The following is a 14,078-nucleotide window of genomic DNA, read 5'->3' on the forward strand; positions in this document are numbered from 1 at the left end:
ACTTTACCACCTTTTATTTTAGATGACAGAAATGTGGAGAAACAAATATTTCCAGATTTTTTGTTTTCATTATTGGTAGTTCAGATATAGGGAAACCAGCATCTTTGACTACCAAAATGTCAAGTCTTGCCCAGTCAATATCCAGGTAAAGGTCTTCTGTCAAAGGGCAGGAAGCAACATCCATGGACATTGATAAAGAGCGTCTGCAAATAGCTTAATTTCTTACTTCATTTTCATTTGACAGACATCAAAAGAAAAGAAAAGCCATGAAGGCATCTTAGCTCATGGAAGGAGGTAGCAACTACACGTTTTTGATATGATCCTGTAGTTTTTAAACACTGTCCTGACAGTTCTCTGTGCCTGAACGGCTTGGGACCTGGATACCTAAAGGAACGCCTTCTTCCATATTTGCCCTCCTGCCCCCTGAGATCGGCAGCAGAGGCCCTCCTCCGGGAACCCTCCATGAAAGTCATTAGGAGGCAAAGTACCCAGAGGAGGGCTTTCTCTGCGGTGGCGCCCCGCTTATGGAATGCGCTCCCCAGAGAGGTCCACCTGGCGCCATCGTTTTTGTTTTTCGGTGCCAAGCTAAGACCTTTTTATTTAAACAATATTTTAACAATTTTTAATATCACTATAGGTTTTTAATTTACAGCCAGGGTGAATCTGGATTTTAATTTGCACTATTTGTGGTATTTGTATTTATTGTTTATTTATTGTATGTAAGCCGCCCCGAGGCTCTTGCGATGGGTCGGGATACAAAAATTCTAAATAAATAAATAAATAAATAGTGTCTACACTACACTATAAAATCTGGCAAAACAGTTCTGTGTACCCCTGTCCAATCCCTGCTTAAACCAAACCCTCTTTCTTTTAACAGTTGTGTGTGTAAATTTTACCTTTCCAGAGTACCAGGGAGTGTTGGGGAAGTTTGCAAATAGCAGAGTACTAGAAACTGTTGGGGCAAAACTCAAAAGCTACAAGATCTCACCTGAAAGAGGGAAAATAATTGCTACCTAATGTAGGGCTACCTTCTTCCTTTCCTGCCTCCTGTGTTGTATAAATCTGTATGGATAGTCATTTGTAGTGGTTGATTTTAGTGTCTCTTTGGGAATATATTTGTTAGAGAATTCATAATTATACTAATGAACAGAAACCTGGTGTTCCTCTTTAACCTATGCTTCATTAATCCCTTATTTCTTGCCTTATCTCTCTGTGTGTACCAACCAGCATAAGCAGGCAAAACCACAGCCAGGAAACATGCTAAGAGCCATTTAGAATTTCCAGATATGGGATACTTGCTGCATTCTTATAATGGCTTTTTTAGCAATAGGTGGGCACTATTGACATTTATTACTTATAATATCAGCATTGATATAACAGGATAGATCAATATTATCCTGTTCTGAAGGTGGAGGAGGAGCTTAGTCTAGGAGGAAGACTATTTGCCTGAGACCAAAATAAATTGCTGATGACAGAGGTGGGGATTTCCTGGTTCAGTCTGCAGAACATATTCTACACATGTTGTAATTTGAGAAATAGATTGAATAAAGTCCTGTTCTGAAAGCTTACTCTCTAAACTCTGTAGTGTCTGCATGGGATGCCACTATTTTGAAGATTTTCTTCAGCTTAAGATACATCTGGAAGTGGCAGGACAGTGTGGCAAAGCCATGTAGTACAAAGCACAGAACTGGAGAAAGTTCAGCTGCCTTGAAATCAGATTTTATCTGTAAAGTTCTTTGCAGAATTCTGCTCCTGTTTCTTTTCAGCCTCAGCTATCTTTCAGGGTTGTTGTGAGGGTAAACATGTTCCATGCACCACCACCCCCCCCCCCAAATAGGATACAATATTGAGTTGCTGTGAGTTTTCCAAACTTCAGGTAACAATGAACATGTGTTTTTTTAAAAGATGTGCTTAACTGGGCTACTTTTATTCTGAAGAAAAAGTATTATAGCAGACCCTGTGTCACAAGTGGTCTCCCCACCATACCAATCCTTCCAAGCAGATCAGGACAAAAGATACATAATGAAAGTCTTTATTATGTTAAGATAAAGAAAGAAAGTAACTGGTATGAGCCCCAGTTTGGATCAAGAGCAAGTTTGAGACTGGGACTCAAACATCTGTTTTCACTTAAGAATGGAAGTGACTGGTTTAAGTACATGCAAAACAACAACAACAACAACCTTGCATTGTATCATCACATATAGTTTCTTTGGCCTTGAGTGAATGAAAAAAGAGACGTGATTTCATGAATGAAAAGCAACAGTCTTGTGGTGCTTTATTTATTTATTATTACATTTTTATACCAAAAGTCTCTCTGGGTGGCTAGCGAAGTTGAAAAGAACATAAATGAAAAGAACAGAAACATCATATAACCATAAAGCACTAGAACAATAAAAGAGCAACAATAACAGCAAGCCTACAACAACTGCAATCAAGTTGGCACAGAGGCGTAGCAGCAACACATGATAAAATGGAATAGTAAAATTGAAACATTGAAGACAAAGAGATTAATTGTAGCTATGGCTGGGAGAAACAGTGATGCTTGAATTCACCTAAATTGTCCAAAAATTCTTTGAAGGTTGTTTGAATGGGCAATGTGCATATTTTTCAAAAGTGCTTTCCTCCACTGGCTAAAATGTTAAAATATGCCTTTAGGAGAGGGGGAATCTCTTTTAAACTGTGCATTTTTAACACTTTGGGAGTTTTTGAACATTTCTTGGGGGAAAAGTACTGCTGCTTACATTCATGTTCAGGATTCCTAACAGGACACATTTGTATAATTTGCACAGAGAAGTGAAATTTTTGCATGTCTTCATTGTGAAGCTTTTGCAGAGTAGAGTCGTATTCATAAATCAAAGTGTGTCAACTGAGTTAGACTAGCGCAGTCCAATGATGGTTCCCAGAACCCTCTGACCTTGGATGATTCTGGCCATCCTATGAAGGATGGAACAAGCGCAGAAGTGAATGTAGCCTCAGTGTTTCTCCCACAGTGCAAAATGCTTAGAGGGCTGATTCTAGGAGTCTTAACATTTGCTCAGCACTGCAGGGAAAGTTGGCTGAGCTACTACCAGGATATTTGTGCCGCTCCTTTCCCCTGCCTGCCCTGTTCCCAAATCCCAAGCTCTTTTAACAGATCTAAATGTTATTGAAACTGTTTTAGATCCTTAAATTGGTTTAAATTTTGTATATTGGAAATTTATACTTGGTTTAATTGTGTTTGTATTTTTATTGTTTCCATTTTTATTATTTTACTTTGATAAATTGTTGTTGCTTCCCCTTGCCCTGAGGTATAGAAATGAGAATAATGATAATGATAGCAGCAACAACGATAACCGTAAGGTTGTTGTCAGGACTTTGGTGCTTCCAGAAGTATGGAGTTTTTTTCTGTGCCAGCTGTGAGGGTGGAGAGAGAACGCTCTGAGTTAGGAGTCCCAGCTTCAAACTAAGAGCAAGTTTCTGAGGTTGGAGCTGGAATGCCAAAAAATGCTGCGGTTGCCAAGATTCTGTCTAGTAGCCATTGGACTGCACTGTTAATGGATTTGCATGAGTAAAAGCCATGGTTCATTTGTTCTCTCCCCCGCCCCCACCCGGTCCCTCCCTTTCTTATGATCATGCAAAGAATATGGAGCAGTCTTTGGTCTTTAGTGCAATACGGGTAAAAGCAAGATGGTGGATAGTCTTTCCTCAGTGCCATATGTCTCGTGGGTTCCTCCTCATTTACCATGCTGAGGGATGGCTGCCAGCAATGGGTCTATTCTGCATGTGGTCTCTTTCCGGGGGTAATGGTGGAGGATTAATTCTTCTGTGCAAAGATACCTCCTGCTGACTGTTGAAATGGAGAACAAAGAGACTCTCCTTTGACCGTGGATGCTATTAGCTCAATGTTTCTGCTCTCTGATCTTCCTCTCCTGCATGCTTTGTACAGCTTAATCAAGTTTTTTTTAAAAAAAATATGTGGACCAAGTAATTGAAAACAAATTTAGCATGTCTCAGACCATCAAGTTCCCTTTCAGCTCGATGGCTGGCTATGCGGTAGACACGTCTGCTTTCAATTTTCAGTGATGTGAGAAATGTAGAATGGCTTGATTTGTAATTGTGGATGTTAATAATGAAAGAGATATTCCTTGGTCTTGAGCCTACAAAGGCATTCTGGCTCTGCTATGCTTCACGTAACAAACCCCGATTCAAAAAGTTGCTATTATCCTCCACTGAAAAGTTTTACCCTCAGCTATATTTTCTGAACTAAGTTCCCATTTTATTTCCTCAAAACATGTGCTGCATATGGAATACATAAATATTTGTGCAGGAAAAGATTAGCACGAAAATGTTGAAACCTGCTTGCTTAAATACAGATAAATATACTTCTATTTTTTACCCCTGACTGGCACTGTAACCATCAAATTCTGATTACAGAAAATCACAGCAAATCTAGCTTATAACACAAACATGCATATTTTATGCAGAATTGTGCTTTAAGTTTCATGAATTTTTGATTTTTGTCCTGAAATTTGCAAGTTTGAAAAGAGAAAACCATCTGTCAAATTGCGTGAAAATCAGAAGCATTTCTTTGCTTTGATAGCCATGTGCAAAAGTTCTCAAAGGCCACTGTTTCAAGCCGTAGGAACCAGGGGCTGTGCAGCTACTGAAACTCATCAGCCTGACTGGAGCTGACATTTTGGCAGCATTCCTTTAAATATTCAGTGAAAGCCTTCCTACAAGACTGAAGCACAATGCTTATTGTTAAAAAGCAGAGGCTTCTGGAGAGTTTCCTTAAAAGGGGGTGGGGTGGGATTAAAACAGGCCTGTTGAAGCTGAACTTCTTTCAGGCTGAGGATTGAATTCACTTTTGGAGATGTTCTTGGCGGCTACGTTCCAGTTCTGGGTGAGACTGATGCCAAAAGGGGCAGGGGAAAAATGCCACCAAATGTTAACTTGAAGCCCTTGTTTTCCTTAGCAAAGTCTTTTCAACCTTTTGAGGTACAATCCAATGGGGATGGCTGTCAACCTCTAAATCTGGACGGTTCGGGGCACCCTGAGTAGGACAGGTGGAGCTGTCATGGTTGTGGCCTTCCCTCAGCCCTGGCATTTCAGACAGGAAGGCAAGGAGACTGAAGTGCTGCAAGGTCCATTATATCCAGGCAGCCCTGTTCTCTTCCCCTCTCTCCCCCAGAACACCCACTTTACCTCTTCTCTGAGGATGTTCTTGTGACATCAGAGGGACGACCAGTGTGGTTGTCTCCATGCTGGCCATGTGGGGAGGAAGCAAGGAGGGGTCTGAGCAGAGAGCCCTAGCCCCAGGTTGGGTCAAGACTCTGACCTTCGATCTAGAAGTCTGAGGAAGCCATAGGATCATTCCTTATATTAGGATATTTTTTAAATGTGCAAAAACAGGAACATCGCCAAATTGGTAGTCAGGGTGTAGGCAGGAGGAGGAGAGGGAGCCATCTAGGGAACTCTGGGAGCCTGGAATTGACAACAGTGCAGGTTGGTTTTGTCCATTGACCAGAGATTCCACACCCTATCTTAAAGTGAGCATATTCGAGGGCCAAACTTTATCTTAGTCAAGTCTGAAAACTTCTCTGTGTTTGCTCAGACAAGTCTGGTGTTTGCACACCTACTGTTTTGGGGGAGGGGAGCTTTTCTCTGGTCTCTGCCCTTTGGGCTACCACAGCTTTGGGGTGTTTTGCATCCTTCCCTTCAAGTATTCAGGACTTGGCTGAAGAAGCAATGAAGTTTCAGGAAGGCCAAACAGAGAAGACTGGAAAATTGAGATTCTTTTAGATCCTAAAAATACAAGCAGGCGGAGAGCACTTATACCAGTCCGAGTCCTTAGAGTGGTGTGGCAGCTTCTGGGCATCCAGATGTGGCCAATAGCCAGGGGTGAGCAGAGTTGTAGACCAAATAGTCTAGAGGGCCACAGGTTGCCTATCCCTGCCTTAGAAGAACAGCCAGCTACAAACTGAATAGGTAAGTAAGGGAAGAAACTGAAATATTAACCATGAAATTTAAGTGTTTACTCCTTGGTTTTTATAGTTAATGCTGGTTAACTATAACATGCATGTTCCTGTTGATTGATCTTGAGATTATTGGAAGTCCCTGGACTTTGACCCTCCTGATCATCTAAAGCAGGACAGGAGGAGGAGTGGTGTCAGTGTTCTTCATTCCCCTGTCCTCCACCCTGTTATGTAAAACAGGCTTTTTCCATCTAGGGATGGTGCTTTTGTGGGAGAGAGAGGGGGCTGAAGAGGTCATAGGTCAGCTCATATCCTTGTGTCTACAGGGACCTGCCCTCTCACCAAACATAAGAAAACCTAAGCTTGACCAGACCAATGTCCCATCTAGTTCAGCAGTCCTCTCTTCACAGGGGGCAAAGGACTGCCTGTGGGATCTCTCAAGCAGGATGGGAACGAGACTTCCACCTGCCCAAGGTCTTTGGCAATGGATACATGGAGATAGGACTCCTCTGGTAACTGAGATAGCACATAGCCAACACGGCTAATAGATAGTCTTCTCCACCATGAATTTGTTCAGCCCCCTTTTTAAAACATCCAAATTGATGGCCTTCCCTACTTTCTGTGGCAGTGAATTCCATAGTTTTGCACTGTGTGACAGGCTTCCTTCATCTGTCCTGAATCCTGCTACCAATAAGCTTCATGGGATGACCTGAGGTTCTGGTATGGCTCCCTCTCCACTTTCTTCACCCCTCTATTATGTCTTCCCTTACTTGTTTTTTTCTAATCGAAACAGTCACACTTGTAACTGTTCCTTAGCATTTGGTGACCACAACTGTATACAATATTCTAAGTGCGGTCACTCCAAAGATTTGTATACAAGGAGTATGATCTTAGCCATTTTATTTTCCATTCCTTCTCTAATTATGACTAACTCTTCTGACTAAGAGGGTAGCTAGTGTGGTTCTTTCTGTTCCAGCTGTGCGATAAGATTTCTGACTTCCCATTCCTAGGTCCAACAGCCCCTTAGAAAATCTCTAGTGGTCATAGGATTGCTCTCTGCTTAGTTCTGATAACATAGAACTTGTACTTTCAGATCCTTAAGCCTGTACACTACCTTGGCATTTGTTTTGCATGAATGACAGAGTAGACAAATTTACAATAAATGAATATGTAAATAGCTGATTTTGGAATGCATGTTACTCAGAGCATATACTTTGCATGAAAAGAGTCCCAGGCTCAGTTTCCAAAGAGGGCTGGAAAAGATTCCTGGCCATAGCCCTTGAGAGCTGAAGCCTGTCATCGTAAATCAGTCAGTAGCCCTGCTGGCTAGGAAAGAAGGGAGTTGCCATGACAAATGTGTGGAGCCCACCATATTGGGAAAGTCTACTGTAGATAAACCTGAGCTGGAGAGACCAAAAGTCTGTATAAGACACCATCACTGTTCATAATGCTAGTGTTACACTTCAGGCTGCGTAACTGTTGAGCTATTTCCTAATTGGCAACCTTCTGGTTTTGCTTAAACAAAAAACTACACTAGCAATGCATTTTATAGGTTGTGGTTCCTGCAAACTCTCTCAACCAAAAAGGTGACATCATAAATACAAGACTTTTTCCAGACGCTCACCTGCTCCCAGGTAGATTGGCACAGCCACGGATAAGCTACCTACAAGATACCTCCATTGGACCAAATGGGATTTGCCCCCCACCCCCAAAGAAGAAAAAAGAAAAGTGTGCTTAAACATTTAATTGCATTCAGTTAACCAGTTAAATATTCCTGTGGGACCTAGACTAAGCCACTGACTCATTAATACTGGTTTTCTTTTGGTTCTCCAGTTGGAACATTTCTGTCTCATGCCTCAGCCTCCAGGTTCAGGCTGGCTTTTCATTCAGGCTTCTGTGATTCAGATGGGGAGGTGGGTAAGATGTCTTTGAGGGTGGAAAGGTAAGGGAATAAGGTCCTTAACCTTCCAGGATCTCCACACACATTTGAAATGTTGAGTGCCACAGCCGTGCTCAAAAGTGGAGGGACTTGCCCATGGGCAAATATGTCAATTTAAATTCCTCTCACCTTTACTTTTTAAAAGCAAGTTCTTTCTCTTCCAGATATGAAGACTTTGAATATTTTTGCAAATGTGCATAAAAGCTAACTGAGATAAAATTCTTACCTATTTGCACTAACCAAAACCCAGAGGAGCATGCTGTTCCTGCCTGCCATGTAGCTGTTAATGATGTCAGAAAAAATGGGTGGCAATCCTAATTCAGTAATAACTCATCTGAAGGAGGACCACTTCCAGTCTTTTAAGGCTTAAAGTCCTATGCATGTTTAGACAGAAAAGGGCCCTGCATACGTTAGCACTCAAAGGCACTCAAAGCCCTCCATCCACATGGTCAAATCTGTCCATTGCAGGTTATCTCATATTCACATTTTTAGAATCTCAAGCCCTTTTTGACATAGATATGGAGGACTTCATGAATGATGGTAAATTCATGTCAAAACCAAACTGAAATGAAATGAAATTCTAATCCAGCCCTAGTTATTCATGAAATGGCTACTGTTGTGAGCACGGGCAATCACAAGCCACTAATTTTCTAGAAAATAAATTTTATAAGAGAGAAATGGTGGGTCTGAGCTCCCAAATAAAACTAATGTTCTTTGGAACCCAGATAAATATGTTGAACCCTAATGCAGGGCAGCACTTTGCTTTGCAGCATGCTTCTCCCCTAGTTAAAACCACCAGCTTAAAATAATATAAAGGATTAAAGCTAAAACAGGAGAGGCAGGTAGCTTACTGAGTGGCACATAAAGCATCTGCAGACACACCCAGATCTAGAGCATCTGAATCAGTCAATTCTTCTTGAATGAGAAGTCTGGATAAGAATACCACCAGAGCCAATGTCTGAACTAAATTTGAGGAATTGTGGAATTCCATGCTACAAAGAGGTGGTTGTGACAAAGAATTTAGCTATGGTCAAGAAGAGAGTAACTAGGAGTATAAAATGTTATTCCAGTAATTGCTAATGGATTATACCACACTTTGCCTCAATCTGTCCCCATGTTGTTACTAGCTCTGGTTCTCCAACATCATTTTGTGGCAGGTGGGCCTCAGTCATTTTCAGTTTTCTGCATGTTTGAGATCCCCTTGTTTATCCAAACGTATGCAGACATGCCCCCAAACCAGTACATGTGTGTTATACAGGGTATACTCAAGTAAAAACAAGAAATTTGCCCACCGATTCCAAAACCTTAACAGCTGTCACTGTCTATTATCACAATGGTTGGGTTCAGACAGCATGACAAGCCATGTTTGCTTTTAACCATAGTTGTTCTGTCATGTTCTCTGAATGTAGTCATGGTATTTCTCCATGGTGAGATTGGCCTTTATAAGCCATGATAAGAAACAATCGTCTGTCCTCTGTACTACCATGTATTTGTGGGGGGAGGGGGCACTTGGAGCCTTGATTTTTTCCCCTTGTGTACAACATGGACAACCTCTTCTGCTCCTTCTGTCTCATCTGAAGGAGGGGCATAAGGTATTCTTTTATGAAGACTTGGAAGTGGAGGGAAAGGGAGAGAATATGATAGTTAAAAGGAAGTCCTTCTTTACACAGCACATAGTTAAACAAGGGGATTCACATCAACTAGATACAGTTATTGCCACAAATTTGGACTGTTTAAATGGATTGGAGGAGGAGGAGGCTCTCAAATAGAGGCAGTTGATTAGGTATCCTGGATTTGAGTTCTTGGGGTTCTGAGTGTTATCAATCAGCTTTTCAGCAAGGCTTGGAAGCAAATGTTTCCAAAAGAAGGGCTCAGGTCAGGGTTCGGTGATGGGACCTGCCAAGTCACTGGTGTAATGGCAGCTATCAAAAGGTGCTCCCTGGGCAAGTCATGATGCATCACGTTCCTCCACTGGTGGCCCACCTTCACCTGTATTCGATTGCCCGTACTTTAAGATCAGTAAGAAAGACCTTTCTCATTGGCCAACATTTGAGAGAAGTTAGATGGGCATCTGCATGAGAAAGGGCTTTTTCTGTACTGCTCCAACTTATGGAGAATAAGTTACCCTTGGGGGTCTGCCATGTCCCATCATTACAGAGCTTTAGGAATGCCATAAAAATGTACCACTGTGCTCTGGCCTTCCCTTGATTATATTTTATTGAAAGGGGTTATGGCTGCAGGCTGTTGGTGCTGGTTACAGATTTCTGGAACTACTTGTCAAGTTTCACACAACCACCTCCAGTGTGGAATAGCCTAAATGCGTGCCTTCATATTTCAGATGTGTATGTTGTTAATACTGTACTTGGAATAAAGACAACTCCACAGTGGTATTGGAATACTTGTCTCCTGTCCTCAACACACACACACACACTGAATGCAGTCTATAAGGCTTGCATGGTGATGTTTCTCGCACACATTCTTCTTCTTTATCCTGCCACCTGCCCTTAGAACATGCGCAGCCATTACCACACCACTTTCTTTGCATGTGCTACCAGATTTAATTCACTTAAAGGGCAATCCTGTGCAAATTTTATTGATTGATTGATTGATTGATTGATATCCTGCCTTTTTCCTACAAAGGGCTCAAGGCAGCTTACATCATTCTCCTTCTCCATCTTATCCCCACAACAACAACCCTGTGAGGTAGGTTGGGCTGAGAGTCTGTGACTGGCCCAAAGTCACCCAGTCGGCTCCATGGCTGAGCGGGGACTAGAACCCAGATCGCCTGAGTCCCAGTCCCATGCTCTTAACCACTGCACCACACTGGCTCTCTAAAATCTAAACCAACATTATAGACTTTCCCCTGTCTAATCTTGCATAGGATCATGCTCTTTGCTGGAGTTCTGCAGACCAAGCTCTTTCATGAAATTTAAAAAAAAAATGTTTATAGTCTTTTTCCGTTCTTTCCCTGGATATATACATCCGCGCCACAACTCCCCACTAAGACTTGGTATAATCATGACTGCAGATTATTCCTTTTACTGCTAGATTATTTCCAGCTATTCATAGGCAGGAAATGCTTTGTGAGCTGGCAATGTAAACTGCCAGAGACTTTGACTTGATGTTTAATTGATGCCTTACCTAAGAAATTAAGACCTTTGCTTTAGCTTTGAAGTCCATCCTTGTGCAGGTCTTGTACACTTTGCCTGTGTAACATGTTGTTATTGTCGTTTCTGCCAGGAAGGATGTGAGAGCTCATCCTTACACCAGCATGGTAAGGTTGCCTGAAGACACTTGAATGGCAATTCACTCAAAAGTGTAATCCGTTCTTCAAGACAAGAGCCAGATTTTATTAGGAGGTCTGTTTTGGGCAAACTTTTTCAACCTGTTGTCCTCCAGATGTTTTGGACCACAGCTCTGGAATTGGCCATGCTGGCTAGAGCTGAGTGGAGTCTACAACACTTGGAGGGAGACAGACTTGGAAGCAGGGTACTTGAGGTGCTGTCATGTTGGGACTCTCTTTTCAAAATGGCTGACTGCTGCGATTCATGGGGGGATTCTTGTCTTCATGCAACCTTACCATGCTGGTGTAAGGAAGAGCAGAGCACTTATAAAAATCTTCTTCATGTGCATATACCATTACTATCTAGCTTTGCGGTTCTGTAATCAGGAAGCTCTGTGGCTATAAAAATGGAGAAATGAAAACATAGAGAGCCAGTGGCTCACTCCACAAAACCTTGCTGCTCTTTGTGGGACAGCCATCTGGTTGTCAGAAAATAAGCTGATCAATTGTACAAATGGAATAATCCATTAAATCTGCATCATTTATATCACAAAACTAATTTTGAAGTTTAAAAAATCATCTGTTTATAGATGGTATACTCTGGTGTCATGGTAGGCATCATCTGAGAAGAGGCATGTACATACATGTACACAATGTAGACATTTCATGAACTCCTTCATGTCAAAGCAGCATGTGTTCTTGTCTTTATAGATTGTGGATTATGGTGGTTGTAATCCATCATATTTGGAGGGCACCAGGTGGAGCCAGATAGAATTGTCTCTCCCAGCTTGCTTGTGAATCATATAAATTTCTTTTTTTAAAAAAAATAAGTTTTATTCAAAATTATGATCCTGAAAACAAAGAAAAACTAAAAGCAACATCAATCATCAAAAATATCAGGCCTGCTGGGTCAGCCCCCACATTTTTTTTCCATTTATGATAACTTAAAAACATACTTAAATCTATACGAAGTCCTGTTTCTCTAGCCAATAATAAAAAGAGTTCCAAATGAATCATATAAATTTCTTTAAGGCATGCCCCATGGGTTGCGAAGCTTCTGAAGGTTAGGATCAGACCAAGTGATTTGCTCCACTCCGCTCCTAACGCACCATGAGCGGCATTTGGCACCTAAATATTTTCACTTGCCTTCTCAGGATTGGTCATTAATGGAAGACCTGTATGCTAAAAAAAAAAAGAAAAAAAAAGACCATAGCTTTTATTTATGAAAGCTTCCTGTTGGTTTTTCCTACAATATCATCACAAAAGTTGAAGAACTATGTATAAGCCTGTTTTGTTCTTTGTATGATAAGACATGTATTTTAATTTGTCTGCTCTACTTGTGGTTGAAAGGATGGGGATGAGATAACTGATCTGGTCTCTCGCCAGCTTCATGGTTACATGGACAACAAGCCCCTGGGCCTTCAGATCTTCATTGGGACGGCGGATGAGCGGATTCTTAAGCCACACGCTTTCTACCAGGTCCATCGCATTACGGGGAAGACAGTCACCACCACAAGCTATGAGAAAATCCTTGGCAACACCAAAGTGCTGGAAATCCCCCTGGAGCCAAAAAACAACATGAAAGCAACGTAAGGGCACTGTCTCAGCAAGCGTCTTGCAATAGTGTTAATAGAAAAACCTCAGTTCTTCACATCCCTTGCAGAAGGTGCCTGTATTTCATTTGAACAGGAAATCCTCTAATGTGAAATATGTTCATGCAGGTTGGCTTACCATGGGCTCATAGCTCAGTTGCTAGAGCACATCACCTGCACACAAAACATCTCTGGTTCAACTTCTCGCTTTTCTAGTTGAAAGAATTGGATAACAGGTGCCAGAAAACTCTCTCTCATTCTCTCTGTCTCTGTCTTCCACTCACTCACTGCCTGAAACTGTAGAGATGTAGTGATGGATGGGATTAAACAAAGGAGCATAAGGCTGTTAGTGGCTACTGGTTCTTATGGCTTTATGCTGTCGGGGTGACAGAGGCAATAGGCCCATATTCCTCAGTTTCTGGGGAATATGAGTGGAAGATTGTGTTCCACTCAAGTCCTGCTTGTTGGCTTCCCATGGACTTCTGTGCAAACAGAATGGTGGCCTAGATATGCCTTTGGTCTGATCAAGCACGGCTCTTGGATTTTTAGAGCTGTTATCAACTAGTGAACTGCTTTAATACATTTAGGAAAATACAGATTAACTACCTGACTGAGAGTATGGTGGTTCCCAAATTTCTTATATTGATACACATTTTCTCCCCTCAATCAAAACTAGAGGGACACCTTATTGTTAGAACAAAGGTGGGCAGCTTGTTTTGCCAGTAGCAGTGGTACTTTTTGGAGATCCCCACTAGCATTCCTATGGGTAAAGATTAAATAGCTTTAGTAGAAGACTATGAAAAAGAGATTATAAAGGCAAAGTAGACACAGAGTACAATGCTAATGTTCTGCTGTCAAGAAACCCTCAAAGAAATGCCAGCTGATGGACTCATGCCTGGCATTTAGAACCTTCTGCAACGAACTCTGTATTGCTGTTTAGAAGTCTATCCATTTTTTCATAGCTTGCTAATTTAACCTTTACTTACAAGTGTGGTTATTGTCTCTCAGTCCAAAAAAAACCCCAAAACCCTGCCATTGGCAAAACAGGCCTACAAATCTCACCATTCCTAGTTGATGGTGAAGGATGTGTGTGCTGAAGTTCTTCAGACTCCATTTTGAAGCTTAACTTCGTGATTCAACACTGCTTATCAGATTGCTTACTTGGCTTTTTTCTTTTTGCATTAAAATCCATTCATGTTTTTGTGGATGTTTACCAAATGTGTGTACCAGTGGTGTGCATCTTTGAAATGTGTACGTCCTTCCACCATATTTGGGTGCTTTTTTCAAAAGCAGGCATTTTTCCACTTGCA

The 14,078-nt window shown here is 41.5% G+C and overlaps 1 protein-coding gene across 5 annotated transcripts in view; it reads left to right on the forward strand.

Annotated features, from left to right (window-relative positions):
- The window catches only part of NFATC2 (nuclear factor of activated T cells 2), a 163,780-nt gene that overhangs the window by 49,648 nt on the left and 100,054 nt on the right, over positions 1–14,078 (forward strand). For all 5 annotated transcript variants that reach the window (XM_044455310.1, XM_044455311.1, XM_044455309.1 and 2 more), the window contains exon 4: positions 12,563–12,765. In XM_044455310.1, the coding sequence (XP_044311245.1) occupies positions 12,563–12,765 (203 nt within the window). The remainder of the gene's footprint in view (positions 1–12,562; positions 12,766–14,078) is intronic.

The sequence above is a fragment of the Varanus komodoensis genome, unplaced genomic scaffold, assembly GCF_004798865.1.
Source record: "Varanus komodoensis strain SLA01 unplaced genomic scaffold, ASM479886v1 scaffold8, whole genome shotgun sequence".
NCBI lineage: Eukaryota > Metazoa > Chordata > Lepidosauria > Squamata > Varanidae > Varanus > Varanus komodoensis.